The 22,384-nt window shown below is 41.1% G+C and overlaps 1 protein-coding gene across 2 annotated transcripts in view; it reads left to right on the forward strand.

Moving 5' to 3' along the window:
* Positions 1-22,384, forward strand: part of SMAP1 (small ArfGAP 1) — a 311,133-nt gene that overhangs the window by 123,732 nt on the left and 165,017 nt on the right. For both annotated transcript variants that reach the window (XM_040349919.1, XM_040349920.1), the window contains exon 4: positions 5,302-5,377. In XM_040349919.1, the coding sequence (XP_040205853.1) occupies positions 5,302-5,377 (76 nt within the window). The remainder of the gene's footprint in view (positions 1-5,301; positions 5,378-22,384) is intronic.

Raw genomic sequence — 22,384 nt, forward strand, 5'->3', positions numbered from 1 at the left:
TTTTTTTCTGTGCTTCGTGATGAGAGAGGGTCTCTGCCAGCCTGTCGCCCTCCCTTTTGATCTGGCGTCGGCACCATGGGTTTTCAGCTAGGAGCTCGCACTTATCCTAACTTTGTTGGGACAGCGAGGCTTTGCCTCATTGGCTACTTGGACGACTTTCTTCTGAGAGCAGCTTCTGTCTCCGACCTAGTGGATGGGTTATTCCCATTCAGACCCTCCGAAGATTCGGGTGGGTGTTAAACGTTTAGGCCAGAAGGTGTAGCTCAGTGGCAGCAAGCCTGCCCTCCATGTGTACGACCCAGGGTTCAAATCCTGGGCATGCTAGGTTCCGACTCAGCGTTGGAGTATCTAGTGTTGATCCAGACTCCTCGGTGGCAAAGGTCCTTCTTCCCCTGGAGAAATTGCAGACTCTTCAGTCTGCGGTGAAGGTATTGGCATCACGCAATCGGTCTCTCCGGGCGCCTGCTGGTTCGGGGCCTGTGGGTAGCCTCCTTCAAGGCGCTACTGTATGCCCAGTTCCACACCCTGGTTTTCCAGGGGAAATACTGTCCAGGTGGTAAAAATCTCTTGTCTCTGAAATCATTAGATTCCTGTGCGTCACCTAGTCAGTCTCTCTGAATTGGTGACAGAGATCCCCGACTCTTCGGTCCGGGAAGTTGTTTCTTCCTTCCGCTGGTACGCTGATATCGGGCGCTTGGTAGCGGAGGTACCCTGGCGGTTGCCAGGGCAGGAGTTTCCTCTGTCTCAAGGTCCCATACTTCCTCCTGTTGTACAGTCACTGACTTGCTCAACATGGTCATCTCAGCAGGTCTTCTTCCGGAGGATCTACCGTCGCACCTCTCTTGGTGCGAAGGGATGGAGTGACGTCCACGGCTGTTTTTAAAGCTTGGAGTGGATCTAAAAATTGCTTAAAGCACCGTTTGGGGACAGATTTCAGCCTTGGCTGTGTTCTTTCAGTGGCCTTTTTGCGGCCCGTTCCCTGGTGGGCCCCTTTTTGTGTGCAGGGGGTTTGTCATATACTTTCCCCTCTTGGCCCATCTCTTCTCCAATGAGTTTTGACTCTGGTGCCCTCGGTTCTTTAGGAACCTTCCTTTTGGAAACGTCAGAGAGATTTTCTCTTGACACTATCTCAGAAGGTGGCCCCTTTAGTGGCCTTTACCTCTGTTAGAGGGGTTTCTGAGTTGGCGGTCTTGTCTTGCAAGCCGCCATGCTTGATCCTCCATAAGGATTAGGTGATGGTGCGCCCTCAACCTTCCCTTCTTCCGAAGGAGGTTTCGACCTTTCATACATTAGGCGTGGTACGTGCTTTGCGGGTATACCAGCCTACTACGGCTCAGTTTTGGAGCTTCTGACTCTTTTGTGTCGGTGTCTGGTCCACAAAAAGGCCTGGCGGTCTCGTCGACCACCATCTCTCGGTGGATCAGGCAGGCCGTCATACAGGCCTATGCTCTTAAGGGGCGGGCCCCCCTTTCCAGTCACAGCACTTTCGACCAGGGCAATTGATGCTTCCTGTTTTTTTTTTTTTCCCCGACATCATGCGTTGGTCTCATAGGTGTGGGAGGCGGCGATTTGCTCGTCCGTTCACGCTTTTTCCAGAATTTACATGGTTGCTGTGAGTGCATCTTATGTTTTTTTCAGCTGCTAGTTTTTGCCGGCGTCTGTTTAAAGTTGCACCTCTGCTGGTTTTGGGGTGAAGTTAAAATTGGTTTTACTGATATATTTCCCACCCCTCATTTTTTTTACACTGCTTGGGGGCGTCCCACTTGTCAAGATTTAAGGAGCTGTGTCCGTCCATGGACAATAAGAGAAAATAGTTGGACTCACCGTAAAATCCTTTTCTCTGAAGTCCAAGGATGGACACAGCTCCCACCCCTCCTTTTTAGGTTTGTACTGCTTGTTACGAACTGAGGCTGCAAGCTGCAGTGAGGAGGGTTATGTCTGGAGGGACCGCCCCCTGGGCGGGGCTGTTCAACTCTGTTAATGTAACATGTATTTAACTATTTAACATGTTTCTGCCTAGTCCTCTCCTGTAAACAGGGAACATAACCCACTTGTCAAGATTTAGGGAGCAGTGTCCGTCCATGGACTTCAGAGAAAAGGATTTTACGGTGAGTACAAAAAATCCTATTTTTTTTTTTTTTCTACACCAAATGCATTATGAGGAGGGAGAAAGCACAGGACATATGCTAGAGATGCTGATACGTAAGCAACAATGCTCAGCACATATTGATAAATTACACAATTCTCAGGGCTGTCTTAGGAATTCAACACAAGTCATTCTGCAAGTGTTTTGTTTATTTTACAATGATCCTACTCATCTACTGGGAGTTAAATGGCCTCTTTCTTAGACGAAGGCTCACTTGCCTTGCCTTTTGGCCCAGGATGAAAAATTGCTTAACAAGCCACTAACAGAGGAGAAACTCCTGGCATTTAAACAGGCTCCTAATGAGAATTCTCCTGGAACGGATCGACTTCCATCTGAGCGTTATGTGAAACGAATGCTGCCTACATTGCCCAAAGTGTATAATGGGGCTCTAGAGTCAGGGAAGCTACCGCAATCGGCAAGAGCAAAGATGCTCTATTGGCAGATTTGTTTAGACCCATCTCCCTTTTAACATCGGATGTCAAACTATTGGCCAAGGTGTTGGCATTGAGATTGTCAAAAGTCAAACATAAGATAGTCCGTAGGGATCAATGTGACTTTATTCCTACTCGCTATACAGATCAGAACCTTAGACATATTTTCTTGAACCTGCAAATGCCTATAGACAATACAGGTAACGGGGCAATATTTTTACTGGGCGCTTCCAATGCCTTTGACAGTGTGGAATGGTCCTATCTGTGGGAAGTCTTGGAGTGGGTAAGACGTTCAGTGGCTAAAGGTGCTTTATGCTGCCTTCTGCTCGCATAAGAGTTAACGGGGAGCTCTCTGAGTCACACAGGGGCACTAGACAGGTGTGTTGTGTGTCCCCCCTGCTCTTTGCCTGGCATTGAAGCCCTTGGCTGCTAGTATTCGAGCATCACCTGGGATAGTTTGGTTTAAAAGTGGGCAAAGAACAGATGTATCATTGTATGAGGATGACACTGTTGTATCTGGTGATGCACAGGGGTTGTTGCAGGCAGTGATGGCACTTATCAATCATTTTTGAAAAACGGTTTGGATTTTCCATAAACTGGAACAAGTCAGTTCTACTGCCCCTGGACCCACTTCCTTGCCAGTGTGTGTGAGGGCAGTGGAAGTGGTTTCCACTTTCAGATATCTAGGCATACAGATTTCCCCTGACCCTACTGAATAGATTAGGTTTAACTTATTACCAATATTACGTAAATTCCATGAGAAATGTTCTCTGTGGTGTAAACTTCCTTTATCGGTGGTGGGGAAGATAATTTAATTGGATAAAAATGGTTCCAGCCCCCCCCCCCCAGTTATCTTTAACAATTTTCCAGTTTGGGTTCTACGCAAGTGGTTCTTGCGAACAGTCTCACAATTTTGGCAATTAAAATGGTGTTAAAAAGATAGCCCACATTAGATTAACTACTTTGCTAATGGGTAAGGATCAGGGGGGGACTGGCTGTCCCACACGCCACACATTTGCATTTACGAACGTAAATGCATGCATCACGGGCGCTTAAGCATGAAAGTGTTGCTGAAACATATGTTGCATATCGCTGCGCACGCTAGAGTTAGAGCAATATTTCTAGCGCCAGACCTCCATAATACTAAACTGATGACCTATAGTGGGCTTTTATGTAGCAACATTTAGGGTACTGAAGTTTGTTGCCAATTTACAGGTGCACGCAAATTTAAAGTGGATGTAAACCTGATTCATGAAATTTGAGCTGGGCACATATGGCTGCAGTATTTTGTTATCTCTTTTTTCAATGAGCTCTCTTCTGAACGGTTCCTCTGTTATCAAACTGAGAACTCCTGACTTTTTTTTTTTTTTAGTCAAAAGCAGCCTGAATCTTTTGTCAAAGGAGGTTTCTAAAATAGATTAGCAGAGGGCAGCTCCTATTACAAAACACCTCTGAGTCTCTGCCTATGATGATAGGGGGTGTGTGCCTTTCCTCCAATCAGCAGTGTAAGCCATCTTGGCTGTATGCCCAGACATCACACTGTTAACCAGGAAGAGAAAATCTCCTAACAAAAGCTGAACTTTCTAAACGGTATATAAATGTCAAGACAGCAGCTATACATGTAAAACCTATGTAGGGAGATTTGGTTAATCTCTTTGCGTCATCTGAGGCTGTTCACTTCACTGGGTGTATGGAGGGTTTACATCATTTTAAGGTTTGGTATGTTTTTAGTATCTACTCAAAGTAACCTTATCTTTTATATTGAATCCAGAAATTGGGTAATTTATTACATTTGTGTGCTTTAAAATAACCTTTTATTGTACTGTATATAAAAATTTGCGGTAATATTGCGTGATTTAAAAAAATTGAACATCCCACTATTTCATTTTATAGGGTGCCTACTTTCAGAAAATGTTTTGGGGGGTTATGCAATCTTCAGGCCTAAAATGTTTTTTATTAAACGTGCAAAAAATGCAAAATTTGGTTCTGGCGGGAAAGGGGTTAAAGGGAGTTGTGCGTTTTTCACATTTTAAAGGAGTTGTAAAGGTTTGTTTTATTTTCTAAATGGGTTCCTTTTTAAGCTAGTGCATTGTTGGTTCACTTTCCTTTTTCCTTCGATTTTTTTTTTTTTTTTTTTTTTTTTCTTCTAAATGTATTTTTTATTTTGTCTGAATTTCTCACTTCCTGTTCCTCCACAGTAAGCTTGCCCCCATCATCTGAGCCATTCTGGCTTGGGGGTTAGTGTGCTCGCCCCCTCCCTTGGGACTACATCCCTGCAGGGAGACGCTGTGTTCACAGGATGTAGTCCCAAGGGAGGGGGCGAGCACGCCGACTACAATGGCTTGGATGATGGGGGGCAAGCTTACTGAGGAGGAACAGGAAGTAAGAAGATCGGACAGAGAAAAAAAAATTAGAAGGGAAATCGAAGGAAAAAGGTAGGTGAACCAACAATGCACTAGCTTAAAAGAACCTATTTAGAAAATAAAAAACAAACCTTTACAACCCCTTTAAATATAACTTTGTCCAGTAGTATGAAAAATTTGCTGGTTGGCTTCATTTAAAAGGCTGCATTAGCTCAGTTGCAACTTTTTTCTCAAACAAACATATATATTTTTCTTTTTTGTATCTCTGATATAGCTTGAAAGTTTTTTATTATTTAGATTGAAGAAACTGTTTTGTTTATGCACAGCATATTCTTATTTTTTTCCTTAATTTATGGATCAGATCTGTGGAATTCTTTATCAGGGATAAATATGAAAGGAAGAAATACTATGACAAGAACGCTGCAACCACTATCACTGTAAGTATGTATTTATGTCCTGGCTCCCTCTGATAAATGGCAATACTGTAAGTGTACTTTTATTTTTATCCATTCGCACTCATATTTTCCAGGATCTTACCTTGACTAAGTCTGAATGCAAAATAGGTGTTTTTTTCTTTTCATAAAAAAGCTATTTAAGATGAAAAGATTTTAATGGCCCTTTCATACGTGTGGACCATCTATTTCATCAGTTCAGTCACGCCTAAACGGATGAAGTATTCTTCAGTTTTTCATCAGTGTTTGTTTTTTGTTTTTTTATCAATGCAAAAACAGATGAAAAACTCACCGTTTGTCAGTTTTACATCCGTTTATTTTTCCGATTAGGTGTTTTTAAAGGAAGAAAAATAGAGCTTTCATAATTTAAAAAAACGGATGATCATCCATTTACATCAGTTTTTCCATAGCGATTCATTGATGTGCTTTTTTTTTTTTTATCCTTCAACGGATGGATGAAAAACGGACAGCATTTTGTTAAAGGAGCCTAAGGTTTAAATTTGTGTACCTAACAATATTCTGCAAGATTATAAACGACTACTGTGAATTGTAGTGGATTGTTAAAGTTTAAGTGTGTGACCAGCCAAAACATATTTTTTCCTTTTGGTTTTCGGAACTGTTGGAAGCCCTGTCAGGTTTTTTTTTTTTTTTTTTTTCTTTTTTGCTACCCAGGGCTCTGTTGGAGAGATGTACCTCCACTTGTCCCGCTGAAAACATTTTATCAGACAAGAAGTGAATGGATGTCTCCAACAGCAACACAGACAATAAATTTTTTTCTATTTTTTAGTCGATTTTTACTTAATGCTTTTTTTTTTATTTTTATTTTTTTTTATCTTTGGAGTCCTGCAGGTTTTTTTTTTTTTTTTCGTATTTCCCCCATATATAACAGTGTTTTTTTATGTGATACCATTATAATTTGTAATTTATTTTTATTCAAGCGCTGTAATCACCATGTCGGATGTCACAAGTCAGATGGTTAGGACAAGGATCTGACTTTGATCCTACTTCAATGATATTCAATGGGCTGAAGTAAGACCAAAGTCAGACCAAAGTAGTGCAGGAACCTTTTTCAATGTCAGACCGACTTGTGTTGGACCAGTTAAGATGGCTCTCATAGGGAATCATTGATTTACACACATCATGCGACATGTGCTCCCAAAGTCAGAGCGTATGTTGTACCAGTGTAAGGCTGGGTTCATACTGGTACAACACGACAGTTGTACGTGTGAATCTGACTTTGCCGTGCGACTTGTAGTCCGACATCCATCTGACTTCAATGAAGGGGGATCCGACTTTGAGACTGATGATGCAGGCACTTTGTGTCTGGTATGAATCTTTAGGGGGAACTCCACGACAAATAATAAAAAAAAAAAAATGGCATAGGTTTCCACTTCAAGAACATACTGGGCTATTCGATCTTGCATAAATTTTAAGGGGAATCACCCACACCAAAAAAAGGCGTCGGGCAAAATCCATGCCAGACCCTCATCCGAGCACGGTCTGGAAGGACAGGAAGGGGTGGTGGGGACGAGCCCCTCAACTTCCAGGCCAGATTCCCTCAGCATGGGGGGTGATTTGGGGCAGAGGGGCCTTGCGCCCCCCACCCCAAAGCACCTTGTCCCCATGTTGTTGAGGACAAGGGCCTTTTCCTGACAACCCTGGCCGTTGGTTGACTGGGTCCAGTGGCGGCTGGTGCTCAAAATTTTTTTTTTTTCTTTTTTGCTACCCAGGGCTCTGTTGGAGAGATGTACCTCCACTTGTCCCGCTGAAAACATTTTAGCAGACAAGAAGTGAATGGATGTCTCCAACAGCAACACAGACAATAAAATTTTTTCTATTTTTTAGTCGATTTTTACTTAATGCTTTTTTTTTTATTTTTATTTTTTTTTATCTTTGGAGTCCTGCAGGTTTTTTTTTTTTTTTCGTATTTCCCCCATATATAACAGTGTTTTTTTATGTGATACCATTATAATTTGTAATTTATTTTTATTCAAGCGCTGTAATCACCATGTCGGATGTCACAAGTCAGATGGTTAGGACAAGGATCTGACTTTGATCCTACTTCAATGATATTCAATGGGCTGAAGTAAGACCAAAGTCAGACCAAAGTAGTGCAGGAACCTTTTTCAATGTCAGACCGACTTGTGTTGGACCAGTTAAGATGGCTCTCATAGGGAATCATTGATTTACACACGTCATGCGACATGTGCTCCCAAAGTCAGAGCGTATGTTGTACCAGTGTAAGGCTGGGTTCACACTGGTACAACACGACAGTTGTACGTGTGAATCTGACTTTGCCGTGCGACTTGTAGTCCGACATCCATCTGACTTCAATGAAGGGGGATCCGACTTTGAGACTGATGATGCAGGCACTTTGTGTCTGGTATGAATCTTTAGGGGGAACTCCACGACAAATAATAAAAAAAAAAAAATGGCATAGGTTTCCACTTCAAGAACATACTGGGCTATTCGATCTTGCATAAATTTTAAGGGGAATCACCCACACCAAAAAAAGGCGTCGGGCAAAATCCATGCCAGACCCTCATCCGAGCACGGTCTGGAAGGACAGGAAGGGGTGGTGGGGACGAGCCCCTCAACTTCCAGGCCAGATTCCCTCAGCATGGGGGGTGATTTGGGGCAGAGGGGCCTTGCGCCCCCCACCCCAAAGCACCTTGTCCCCATGTTGTTGAGGACAAGGGCCTTTTCCTGACAACCCTGGCCGTTGGTTGACTGGGTCCAGTGGCGGCTGGTGCTCAAAATTTTTGGGGGGATGCAAACAAACTGGGAAAAAAACATCTTCTATATTGTAAGCTCTAACGAGCAGTGCCCTCTGATCCCTCCTGTATTGATTTGTATTGTGCCTGTACTGTCTCCCCTGATGTAAAGCGCTGTGCAAACTGTTGGCGCTATATAAATGCTGTATAATAATAATCATCACTGTGCACATCAAACGCAGTTACTCTGCCCCATTAAACACTGCCAGTAAACAAGGCAGACCGCTATTCTGTGAGAGGGGAATGTGCTGATCAGAAACACAAATATGTAGCAGAATACATACTTGCTTAAATTTGATGATAAATTGCATTATTTTTTTTTTTTTTTTTTTTTTTTTTTACTGGGAATGTTTTATAGCAAAATTGTCAGTCTTTTTTGTGTATTGGGCAAAAGATAAACACAGAGGTGACCAAATGCCACCAAAAAAAAAACTATTTGTGGGGGGGGGGGAAAGGACACAAATATTTGGGTACCGCTTTTTACGTCCACGCAATTCTCAGTTGAAGTAACGCAGTGCCCTATCGAAAAAAATTGCTTGGTCATGAAGAGGGGGTGGGGGGTAAACCTTTTGAAACTCCCAGGGAACTCCATGTATCCATATTGTGTCTCTTAAATCAGACTGATCAGCTTAAACAGACAGGTGGGGAAAGAAAAGTTTACCCTGAAGCTGGTGGCTGCCAGAGGTTGTGGGTTCAGTTTTTTTATAAGTGAAACAGGAGCAGAGGAGGCATAAGTTGTACAGCAGGGAGGGCTGCAGAATGAAGAGGGAGCTGTGATTTATTTTTATTTTTTTAGAGCTGCCTGTACCTCCCACATAGGAATACCTGTAGTTTGGGCTTTTGTCTGGGGTGGAGCTGTAACAATGCAATGCAGAGTAACACATGAATAACCCATGAACGGAGGGGAAGGTGGCCTATGTCTTGTATTATACTCCAAAATATAAGAATTTACAGGCAAGTTAAAATTCCTCTTATACAGTACTGGACACATGCTGGCTATTCATAGATTCTGGGGCATCCCAAAGCAATAAATAGTAAGGGTGGGCTACAAGGCAAACACAACTGTGCCAACAGACCCAATTCAGAATGTTGCTGCAAAACTTGAAGAAAGTTCTATAAGAACTGAAAACCAGATGGCCTTGCACAGTTTGGTTGGTGTTTCCTGGGCATTATAACATGAATTAAGTAAAAGTGATTCAGCGCTGGAAAATCAATAAAATTAAACTAAATTGCAAGCCAGCACTGTAGATATAACTCAAAAATATCTCAAAGTGAATATGTAAAAAGGTAGTGCAGCGCAAATGATAATACAATACATACAATAATAAATCAATAAATAGATTGATAAATAAATTTGGTAAAGTCCATAAAGTGCAAAGTGATATAAGTGCTCCAAAAAATCAATAGTGATCAAAAGTGCAAAAAATCTTCAACGGATCCGTGACCCACAGGAAAGGGTTAACCTCCACCAAGAGAAAAAGGGTGGCCTCTCACCTCAATAATTCGACCTGTGGCTAGGTCAAAAGGCAAGAAGCAAAATCTCCAAAGATTGATAATCAACTTCACATGGGTTCAATTTCCAAAGAATCCACCAGATGGCACCAGCGGGCAATAAGCAAGACAACACTCAGTCTTTTGATGGTGTGGTGGCTGCATTCCTTTTCTTTTTAGTATTTTTTTTTTTTTTTTTTTTTTTTTTGCTTTCTTTTCAGCTTGTGATCCCGCCAGTAACACTCCCTCTCCTCAGTCAGGGGTCTCCAAACTTCTCAATACAAGGGCCACATTGTATATTTGCCTGGATGTTGTGGGGTGTGAAGGGGACATCACTGCTTTCTTCTCTATGGTCACAGGTTAACCATAGAGTGACCATAGAGAAGAAAGCAGTGATGTCCCCTTCACACCCCACAACATCCAGGCAAATATACAATGTGGCCCTTGTATTGAGAAGTTTGGAGACCCCTGACTGAGGAGAGGGAGTGTTACTGGCGGGATCACAAGCTGAAAAGAAAGCAAAAAAAAAAAAAAAAATACTAAAAAGAAAAGGAATGCAGCCACCACACCATCAAAAGACTGAGTGTTGTCTTGCTTATTGCCCGCTGGTGCCATCTGGTGGATTCTTTGGAAATTGAACCCATGTGAAGTTGATTATCAATCTTTGGAGATTTTGCTTCTTGCCTTTTGACCTAGCCACAGGTCGAATTATTGAGGTGAGAGGCCACCCTTTTTCTCTTGGTGGAGGTTAACCCTTTCCTGTGGGTCACGGATCCGTTGAAGATTTTTTGCACTTTTGATCACTATTGATTTTTTGGAGCACTTATATCACTTTGCACTTTATGGACTTTACCAAATTTATTTATCAATCTATTTATTGATTTATTATTGTATGTATTGTATTATCATTTGCGCTGCACTACCTTTTTACATATTCATTATAACATGAAGTCTGTTTCCAATCTGGTGAAGTAAGCATCTAAGAATGTAAGCTCTTGAGATGAGTTGTCTGATCGACCTGGCAATAGTGGATTGATTTCTAAGCAGGATGTCCTTGTGAGGCCCTGATATTAAGACAAAGTTCACCTTTCTTATGGCAGTTATGTCTTTTAGATAACCTCTGATTGCTAACATCTTGATAATGAAGAGCCATTTATTTTGGGTGCTTAGAAATCGAGCGCGAAGAGGGAAGGACTTCATTCTTCGATAAGGTAGAAGTTGGTTATCACCTTAGGTAGAAAGGTAGATCTTGGGTTCAAGAATAGGTGAAGGATCAGGAATGGCTCTTTACATGAGAGAGACACTAGTTTATAAGCACATTTGACAATCGTAATGGCTACGAAGAAAACCACTTTGCAGAAAACCTCATCCAAAGAGTTTTCAGATGGGCTCAAAGGGTGATTTTTGCAGGGAATTGGAAACCATATTAAGGGTGCTTGAAGGGCAATAATCCACCAGAAAGGGCTGGACAGTATTTCCTTACCCATGAGATGATCAGATTTATTTCTATTAAGGCTGCCGTAGCCATTGGGTTTTTTGATTGAACCCCAATTTGGTGACCTTGAAGGCGGTGAGTCCAGTAATTCAAAGCAAGTTCTATCGCTCTGAGCTTCAGTATGTTGATGGGGAGTTTCCTGAACTATGAGACTGGAATGCTCCTCCCCAGTCAACCCCATATGGCTGGAAACTTTTATCACACTTCATGTGTGGTAAAAATTACCATTTGAGGCCCGAAACTCACTGAATGATGTCTTCTTTTTTTTTTCCCCTTAAGATCTGAGTATGAGATCTTCAAGAGAAGTTTGTTTTTATGGCAGAAATACTTTTTGCCTGCGTTGTATCCACAATGAGACCTAATTATTCTAGGCAAAGGGAAGGTTGGAGAGTAGACTTTCGGAAAGTTGATTACCTAACTGAAGGTGTGAAGAATCTGAATAATTATTTTTAAGAGGACACATACCTTTTTGTGAATACTCTGGATGCAGATGAGCCAAATGACAGTATAATGAGTTGGATGTGTTTTTTGTCTCCTACTGTGAAGCACTAAAAATGTTGATAATGCTGGTAAATGGGTTTATGGAGATGAGCATCATAGATGCCTACTGATGCTACTCATGCACTTGCTTTCTACCATTGTTATCAGTGCGGGTATTTCCCTGTGGGACACTCTCAGAATAGGATGCTGATGTAGGGTAAGAGTGTCTATGGTGAAGTATATCGCAACCTGAGTGTTGGCCTTCCTGTAGCAAAGTTCTCATGGTAAGTGGTAGGAAACTCTGCAGTACCTTTTTATAAAGGGCTCTAGGCAAACATGGGAGGACTTTTACACTGAGGCGCTTCTAAACTGCAAGTAAAACCTGAGCACTTTTGAAGAGCTTTCCATTCATTTCAATGGCGAGGGGCATTTTTTCACCACCCTGCCAGCGCACTGCCCCTGTGTGAAAGCACGTTTTCGTGAGCTTTTCAGGTCCTTTTTTTTTATTTTTTTGCGTAAAAGAACCTCATTGTGAAAGGGGCCAAGTCATCCACCCTAGACTAGACTAAGCTCTGAATGATGGAATTTTTACTACCATAGTTCATGCCCTCCTTGAGACTGCTCTTCTGACGTGTTTCACCCTTACGGACCTAGTCGTATCGATATATCAAGTTATGTCATCGATGTTCAGCTTCCCCTTTTCTGTCAGTACAATAACCAGTTTCCTGATAGTTTTAACAATGAAACAAAAATACTATTCAGGAAACCTTTAATGAGGCCACAACTCTGGACTTGCATTGCCCACTGTGGCTAACTAAATGTGTTGGACTAAGTGCTGATGCGAGAGCTCAAGCAGGGTACCAGAGACACTATTGCAAGCAATCCTTAGGTACGGGGTCCAGGTATGGCTCCCAAGGTTTTAGAGTTTCCACCAATCCACTAATATATATTAGACATAAAATGATAACCTTGATAAGCAAAGAATGATTTCTCCATTAGGAAGAAGAAATCCATCACTTATGGGCACTAATAGAAAACTGAGGTCTTGGAAGGGTAGGTTTTAAAGGGTCACATCTCCAGCAAAGCTTTGTCAGTGTCCAATCACATGGATCTACCAATCTTTTACCCATAGTTATGAATGTGCAGCCTGTGTCCTGTACTATACAAATAGGATTTTTATTAGATTTGATTACTAAACCATAGTAAAGATTTTTTACAGGGATGCAGTGTGACAGGTGCAATGGACACTGGGTCCCCTGGTGGATATAATACACCTTAACCTCTGCTGAGAGTTCTTTTAGGCAGACTGCTTCAGATTATAACCTGGCTTCTGCAGATACTGACTTATTTAAATAAAAAAAGACCAAGCACTCCCCCTCGCCCATGTGATAGTGCTTGGGCACTGATTAACATGTGGGATAGAGCAGACACTGTCCATGTCTGCTCCTTACTTATTTGGGTCTTTTAGGGGGTTCCAGCAGTTCTATTTTGCAGACCCTGAAAGAAGATCCAGCAGGGCCACTTTATGAAGCGGGACTGTACAGCTCATTCTTTCAAAATATATCCTGTACCGAAGCTGAAGCAACAGCCTTCTGGTAGTAATGGAGCAAGAAATACAGATTACATTTTTGTGAACCCTGCGGTTTTCTTTACCGTACGTAAAAAGGTATGTTATTGTACCAGCTGTCGGCCTATATTGAAGTTGAACATAAAGCAAAAAAGTTTAGGTAGGGTTGACAACATCCTTGTTTTTAAATCTTGGACAGAGCTGGGATTATATGGGTCAGAAGAAACGCCTAAAATATTAGTAAATGCTCTTAAACTGGGTAGCTTTTCTAATTTGTGGGTGACATTTTTGTATTGATGCAACCGTGAAACGTATTTTCTTATTTGATTTCTCTACATTTGTGCAATTGTCTGACATTCTTATGTAAACGCGCACACACAAACACACACACACACACGGTATTATGAGCATTTTCTTTGATTATGCTACTACAGGAAAAGATGCATGCAGTTGCCTAGCATTCTGTCGTAGTGGATATCTTGTAGGTGTAGGTAGTAGAACTGTCATAAGTTGTGCTTGTCATTAGTACTGTAACGGCGATGTATAATCCCAGTAAAGCAGCAGGCAACTATTCTCCAGGGGGATTGCTGTAATTCCTCAGTTTTCCTGATATTTTGTAGAGCTCAGAAAAGGGTGAAAACCAGATGATTACTATGTATAATCATGTTCTAGGCCATTTGCTGACATGGTGATATATGGTAAATACATCTTTAAGATTTGCGAATACACTGCCCCGAATGTGAATCTCCTACTTGTAATTTGTAAGTCACATGCAAGACAGCACTGCAGCAAATGTGAAGCAGGCAAACTGAGTAAGTTCTCAAGTACCGGTGCTATTTTGTGTTCTGTTTAAAATATCAGTACTTGGCAGCTACATTGGTCATAATGTGCTCCTTGAAGTCGCATACCATTAATTTATGTCCCTCTTAGTTGTCCGTCGTTTTTTTTTTTTTTGGGTCTGCTTTGCACACCTTTTATAAAATAATGTATTTCATGATCCCACTCTGTTTACATATGATATTCTAAATGGTGTCCCTCTTATGGCTGAAGACATTGCGAGAGATGCTTATAATGGTTAGTAGTGGACTTCTTCCGTGATGCTAAGTCTTTTAAAATTACTGTCTAATTGAATCGGAATCTGATCAACTGCTACTATCAGCTATACCTAGGAAAATGAAAAGTTTCACAGATATGTCTTATTAAAAACTCTAGGGTCTTTGAAGTTTGAGGTCTCATGGGATGTTTGTTTCTCTTACTCGATGGACCAAAACCTGTACTTTTCTAGGAAACGGGTCTGCATGTGAGTAAATGAGGAGGATCTTTTGAAGAACAGATCATTTACTAATTTACAACTGTCGACTATCTATGTCCAGCTTTCTTTACATTATTACCTTAAGGGCCCTTTCACACTGGGGCATTTTTCAAGCGCTTTAGCGTTAAAAAAAGCGCCTGTAAAACGCCTGAAAGAAGCTGCATCTGCAATCCCAATGTAAAAGCTCGAGTGCTTTCACACTAAAGCGCCTGAAAAACACCCCAGTGTGAAAGTGGTCTTAGCGTTAAAAAAAGCGCCTGAAAGAAGCTGCATCTGCAATCCCAATGTGAAAGCCTGAGTGCTTTCACACTGAGGCGCTGAGCTGGCAGGGCGTCAAAAAAAGTCCTGCATGCAGCTTCTTTGCAGCGCTTTAGGAGCGGTTAATACACCGCTCCTAAAGCCCCCTTCCCATTGAGGAAACTTTTTTTAACGCCAAAGCGCCTGAAAAGCGCCTCAGTGTGAAAGGGGTCTTAGCAGCGCTTTACCAGCGTTTTTCGGGCGCTGGCAGTGTGAAAGGCCTCTGAAAGCACTTGGGCTTTCACATTGGGATTGCAGATGAGGCTTCTTTCAGGCGCTTTACAGGCTTTTTTTAAACGCCAAAGCGCCTAAAAAACGCCCGAAAAACGCCCCAGTGTGAAAGGGGTCTAACAGCCAAGCAACTGCTGAGCCTTGGTCCAGTGTAGCCTTTGCAGAGCATAATACATGCTGTCTTTGAAAATTGGATAGTCTTTGAGATTTTTTTTTAAAGGGGTTGTAAAGGTTTGTTTTTTTATTTTCTAAATGGGTTCCTTTTAAGCTAGTGCATTGTTGGTTCACTTACCTTTTTCCTTCGATTTCCCTTCTAAATGTGTTTTTTCTTTGTCTGAACTTCTCACTTCCTGTTCCTTTTCAGCAAGCTTGCCCCCATCATCCGAGCCATTCTGGCTGGGGGTTAGTCGCCCCCTCCCTTGGGACTACATCCCTGCGTTGAGACGCTCACTCCCCGCAGGGATGTAGTCCCAAGGGAGGGGGCGAGCACGCTGACTAACCCCTATCCAGAATGGCTCGGATGATGGGGGCAAGCTTACTGAGGAGGAACAGGAAGTGAGAAATTCAGACAAAGAAAAAACACATTTAGAAGGGCAATCGAAGGAAAAAGGTAAGTGAACCAACAATGCACTAGCTTAAAGGAACCCATTTAGAAAATAAAAAAACAAACCTTTACAACCCCTTTAACCACTTGACACCCACAGTGCGCGTGCCCGGCGGCCGCGATGGCTGCCAGGCACCTGCGATTGCCCAGTAACTGAGCAGGGACGTGTAGCTCTGTGTGTAAACACGGAGCTCCACGTCCTGTCGGGGAGAAAGGAGACCGATCTGTGTCTCTTGTACATAGGGCCACAGATCGGTCACCTCCCCCAGTCACCCCCCTCCCCCTACAGTTAGAACACACCCAGGATACACATTTAACCCCTTCCCCACCCCCTAGTGGTTAACCCCTTCCCTGCCAGTCACATTTATACAGTAATCAATGCATATTTATAGCACTGTTCACTGTATAAATGTGAATGGTCCCAAAAATGTGTCAAAAGTGTCCGATGTGTCCGCTATAATGTCGCAGTCCCGAAAAAAAAATGCAGATCGCCGCCATTACTAGTAAAAAAAAAATCATTATGTCCCCTATTTTGTAGGCAATATAACTTTTGCGCAAACCAGGTTATTGCGATTTTTTTTTTTTTTTTTTTTTTTTACCAAAAATATGTAGAATAATACGTATCTGCCTAAACTGAGAAAAAATATATTTTTTTTTTTCAAAATTGGATAATTATTATAGCAAAAAGTAAAAAATATTGTGTTTTTTTTTTTTTTTTTCAAAATTGACACACTTTTTTTTTGTTTATAGCCCAAAAAATAAAAACCGCACAGGCGATCAAATACCATCAAAAGAAAGCTCTATTTGTGAGGAAAAAAAAGACATCAATTTTGTTTGGGAGCCACATCGCATGACCGCGCAATTGTCAGTTAAGCGACGCAGTGCCGGAAGCTAAAATCTCGTCTGGGCAGGAAGGGGGTGTATGTGCACAGTAGGCAAGTGGTTAAAAGAATCTCAAAGACTATCCACTTGTCAAAGACAACATATATTATGCTCTGCAAAGGCTACACTGGACCAAGGCTCAGCAGTTGCTTGGCTGTTAAGGTAATAATGTAAAGAAAGCTGGACATAGACAGTCAACAGTTGTAAATTAGTAAATGATCTGCTCTTCAAAAGATCCTCCTCATTTACTCACATGCAGACCCGTTTCCTAGAAAGGTACAGGTTTTGGTCCATCGAGTAAGAGAAACAAACATCCTATGAGACCTCAAACTCAAAACACACATTTAGAAGGGAAGTCAAAGGAAAGGGTAAGTGAACAAACAATGCACTAGCTTAAAGGAACCTATTTCTAAAATAAAAAAACAAACCTTTACAACCCCTTTTAAGGATGTGTTGCCCCTCTCTTTACACATGTATTCCCCAAATATCTAACCAAGCATAATCTATTGTCTTACACTTTTAAAATAGCAAGCAGTTTGTTAGCACATTCAGCTAACGGTGTTGGCTTTGTACAACCTTATAAATGTACCAGTATGCCTATTGGTTAAGGGTTTAATGCTTTTATCGCACTGCAAATGCAATATTAAAATAGCGTGTAAATAGCCTGGGGTGATTTCAGTGAAGAAAACCTTTCCTGATTTACTGTTTTTGCAAAAAGCTCTGAATGGATCATCTGATCAGAGGTTTATTTTACTGACAAGAAATAAAGGCAAGGTGTTTGTACCCCTTTTATCCTAACCAGTTGGGCCAAAAATGAAACAAAAAAAAAATAGATCATGTGGTCTACAATGAAATTGTTCATTCTCAAGTACACTTAGGAGAATGAAGTTGTTCACCCTTTAAACACAACACCCTCTCCCTATCATACCCCAATACGGTCTCCCTCTGCCCAAAGTATGTCTCTCTTCCTTTTTTTTTTTTTTTTTTTTATACTCCAATGTCACATAGAAGGTCACCATAAGAATTGACTTAAAAAAAATGAGAAAATATCTAAAAAGGCTTTCTGTCTTCTATTTTATTATTGTCGTTACAGGAGATTTAAAGCCTTACTGCTATCATAAAATCATAATAAGCCCTGAAAAGGTTATGAAGCTGTAGATCGATACATTATACTGTTCTTTTAAATTAGAATATGTATTTGCAGAGGCTTTTTTCTAGTCATCAGAAATGCAGGTTAGAGCCTTACATGATTTGTGGTGATTAATATGTATAAACCTGACCTGCTTTGAAGTTACAAAGCGTTGTTGACTAGATGAGACAGTAGCTCCTTTGGGATGTTAAGAGAAGATTTTTGCATAGCAAGGTGGCTTGCATGCGAAGCTTATTTCCTGAGTTCATTCATATTTTTCCTTTTTTTTATCAGCCTTTATGTTTTCTCTCAAAATGCAGTCTTTAATAAAGGTTTTAATGTAATTCTAAGCCAAAGAAGCAAAGACTGCATAGGTGTGATTTCTTTCTGTTGCTTATTAAGCAACTGCAGCTTTGTCATCCATTATCAAGCACAGACCAAAGAAAGGAAAATATAAAGCTTTCCTGGAACAGTAATTGCTTATTTTTCGTATTAAAATAACATTATAAGCCCTGTTTATTCCCCAAACAATGTAATTTTCATAATACTTCTTAACTTTGCCTACAAGATAATTTTACATCCTTTTTTTTCACTGTAATAGCAAATCGGTGTTGTACAAGTTTTATTTTTATGTGACTTTTGGAAGTCTTATTGCTGTACAAATCTGTAGACGGTAACTGTTTTTATAGCCTCTATATCTTCCTTAAATTGACACATGAGAGAAATATGGGTTCTGTTATCTTTCTGAAAATGCTAAATGCCATGTTGTGTCTGATTTAAAGTAATGCTAAACTTTTGAACAAAAATTTTATATATTACGGCTTACCATTTCTTACCTGTAGAAGCTGCATTTTGTTTTTGTTTTTTTACTTTTTTCTCTCTTGTATTTATGGTTGATGAACCTTCTTGCTAAAACACTTCCTCATTTTATTGTTCTGGCTTGCTCCTGAATTGAATACATAACACATCTCATTCTTTCCATAAACTAGGGAGTTCTTCATAACATATGATGGAGTTTTTCCTGTAATTCAGAGAGGTGAACTGTGCATCCATGATGGCTTCAAACAGCCGTGTAGTGTGAAAGACTGCTTGTGATTTACTGCAAGTGAATTCAGTGGTATGTTTAGGTAGACCATCACACGACGGGCAATTTTTTCATTTATACTAAACTAAGTGTTAACATTATTAATACCCAAGGTTAGTGCAACGGTCCTTTAAACCAATGGTTCTCAACTCCAGTCCTCAAGGCGCCCCAACAGGTCATGTTTTCAGGATTTCTTCAGATGAAATGGCTGTGGTAATTACTAAAGCAGTGAAACTGATCAAATCATCTGTGTAAAATCATGGAAAGCCTAAAAACATGACCTGTTGGGGCGCCTTGAGGACTGGAGTTGAGAAACACTGCTTTAAACGTTCATGTATTGGCTTTGTAGGAAACAAGTTTTATAGTTAGTTTAATCATTTGTTTTGAAAATCCAGTGTCTGGGAAACTAAGCACCAGCTTAAATAACCCTGGCCCAGCTTTAAAAGGCCAACTGAACCTTTTTTTTTTTTTTTTAGCTTTTCCCTCTTGCATCCTTGGAAAAAATGGACGAATATTTTTATTTTAAATATTTTTTTTTTTCTTGCTAGCTTATTTTTCTAACATGCATGTTGGCATGTTCCAGTTGTCATGAATAATGCTACAATGAGTGCATTGGTAGACGTTGGCCTGGTGAACTTGTTGGAGAGTGGTTTAAAAAGGAGGCCCTTGGGCTGACTTCTGGAGATTTTTGAGAAAGCTTGCATTTTATATTATTTATAACCTTCAGCTTGTAAAAATTGTAAAGTGTTGATTTTTCCATAAAGTAAAAGTCTAATACTTTTGTTATTTTTTTCGTTCAAAAGGTCAGCGTAGGTGGTCACAAGTATTTTAGGCTCCTGCAGTATAGAAGACATACCCTGGAATTCATAAAAACTGGCATATGACAGATGTTGTGAAATGTCTCTTCTACGTTTTTAAAGTGGTGCAAAATGTGCCAAATTCATGTACTTTTCTATAACTTGTATTCGAATTTGGCTCATGCTGTGTCGCTTTTAGAATGCATGCAAGACACTTGGCAAAATCTGTGCCAGTTTCTCTCCCTGTGCACTAAAAGATTTGGTTTTAATTACCTCCACTTTCCTAAGATATGTGGGTATTTTATTTTGAATTTGGCATGTTCATTGCTCCGCAATGTAAAAGTGGTGCATTTTAGAACTACCTGAATATGGTGCACAAGTTTCTGTAAGAACCAGAAGTAATCATAAATACTTCATGAATTTGGCACAATACATTAATCAGGGATTGATAGCAAAAAAAAAGCGGTGTAGCACCTTTATTGACCCTCCCCCCTCTTTCCATAGTCTTAAATGTATTCTTACTGTAAAAAAAAAAAAAAGGCACTTGATGGGCACCATAAAATGCATTATTAGGAACCCCCATCTTGCCTCCTCTGCTTGATCCAATAGACATTTATGTGTAAACACCAAATTTTGCCATTTAGTATTTATTTAGGTCCAGACATGTCTCAACTGCAAATTTACAGGTAATTTGTTAATATTCTGTTTTTATTAACTAGGATTCTGGTTCACACTTCTCTGTGTTGAGCACTAAACTAATGATCATTAAAATGAGATGCCCGGGTGCACACTGGAAGTGTGTGACTTTGTCCATGTTTAAAAGTGGTAATATAACTCCTGTAAGACCTTCTTATTGTGAATACCTGGTGGCTCAATTACACTGAGCATGAGGGAGCCATGCAAGTCATACAGAAAGTTGGTTTGGAAAGGCTGTTTAGCATGATTTTTTGGCAATGCTGCTGTCTGGCAGTTTAAACAGTAAGCATACAATTATGTAGTGATTTTAATGAGACTATCTCATGGCACTTGCGTATAATTTCAGAAACCTGCTGCTAAGCATTAAATGTATTACCCAGTTTGTATGAGCTAACCTAATTTACTTTGAAACTTACACAATACAAAAACGCACCATGGCAGCCTGTCCCATGCAGTTTGTTGTTAATTGCTTCACTAATCTATATCTGCTTTTAATACTTTTTCTAATTTGGTCAGTTACAGGTTACTTGTCCTTTGCATCTGTAAACATTTAGTCTTGGTTCGCTAAACAGTATTTGGGCCCACTGGATATTCCCTGTACTTTTCTTCTAATTCAGCGGTCTCTGAACATTTCAGTACAATGGCCACATCCAATATTTTATAACACCCTCTCATTCAAAGAGTTTTCTTTATTTTCATGACTATGAAAATTGTAGATTCACACTGAAGGCATCAAAACTATGAATTAACACATGTGGAATTATACATAACAAAAAAGTGTGAAACAACTGAAAATATATTTCATATTCTAAGTTCTTTAAAGTAGCCACCTTTTGCAGCAGACACATCTCTAGAACTGTTAAGAGGAAACTGTGTGTGAATCGGGCCTTCATGGTAGAATATCTGCTAGGAAACCACTGCTAAAAGGCAACAAGCAGAAGAGACTTGTTTGGGCTAAAGAACACAAGGAATGGACATTAGACCAGTGGAAATCTGTGCTTTGGTCTGATGAGTCCAAACTTGAAATCTTTGGTTCCAACCCCCGTGTCTTTGTGCAATGCAGAAAAGGTGAACGGATGCCTGGTTCCCACCGTGAAGCATGGAGGAGGAGGTGTGATGGTGTGGGGGTGCTTTGCTGGTGACAAAATTGAAGGCATACTGAACCAGCATTGCTACCACAGCATCTTGCAGCGGCATGCTATTCCATCCGGTTTGCGTTTTAGTTGGACCATCATTTGATTTTCAACAGGACAATGTCCCCAAACACAACTCTAGGCTGTGTAAGGGCTATTTGACCAAGGAGGAGAGTGATGGGGTGCTGCGCCAGGTGACTACCTCTTGAAGCTCATCAAGAGTGTGCCAAGCAGTAATCAAAGCAAAAGGTGGCTACTTTGAAGAACCTAGAATATGCCGAATCGCAAAAAGTGCTTTGGTCTTTGGCATTTTTTTTCTCTAAGGAGCTTGCAGAGCATTGGACCTGTGATCAGCAGATCACAGATGCAATGCCTGGCTCCTGCAGAATTTAAGGCCGGGTTCACACTGGTGCGACAAACGCTTGGACATTGGGAGCTCATGTCGCAAGACGTGTTAAAATCAATGTTTCCCTATGTGAGCCGTCTTAACTGGTCTGACATAAGTCGGTCTGACTTTGAAAATGCTCCCTGTACTACTTTGGTCCATCCTGCTTCAGCCCATTGAATATCATTGAAGTCGGATCGACTACTTACCTGATCCGACTTTGGTTTTCGACTTGTGCTCTGATGATCTAGAGGGGGAACTCTACGCCAATTAAAATATAATGGCAGGCTCTTCGAGAGAGGGAGCCCATATCAGGCCCTTTGGTCTACGCCCAAAAAAGCTGTGGGGTCCCCCCCAAAGTCCAGGCCAGTCAGGAAAGGGGGTAGGGGCGAGCGCCCACCAGGCCGCATGCCCTCAACATTAAGGGTGGGTGCTTTGGGGCAGAGGGGCCCTGCGCCCCCACCCCAGAGCACCTTGTCCCCATGTTGATGAGGACAAGGGCCTCTTCCCGACAACCCTGGCCGTTAGTGGGCAGGGGGCTTATCGGAATCTGGGAGCCACCTTTTAATAAGAGTGGGGAGCTGGGATCTGGGGCCCCCTATGTGAATGAGTATGGGGTACATTGTACCCCTACT

This window comes from Rana temporaria, chromosome 4 (assembly GCF_905171775.1).
Source record: "Rana temporaria chromosome 4, aRanTem1.1, whole genome shotgun sequence".
NCBI classification, from domain to species: Eukaryota; Metazoa; Chordata; class Amphibia; order Anura; family Ranidae; genus Rana; species Rana temporaria.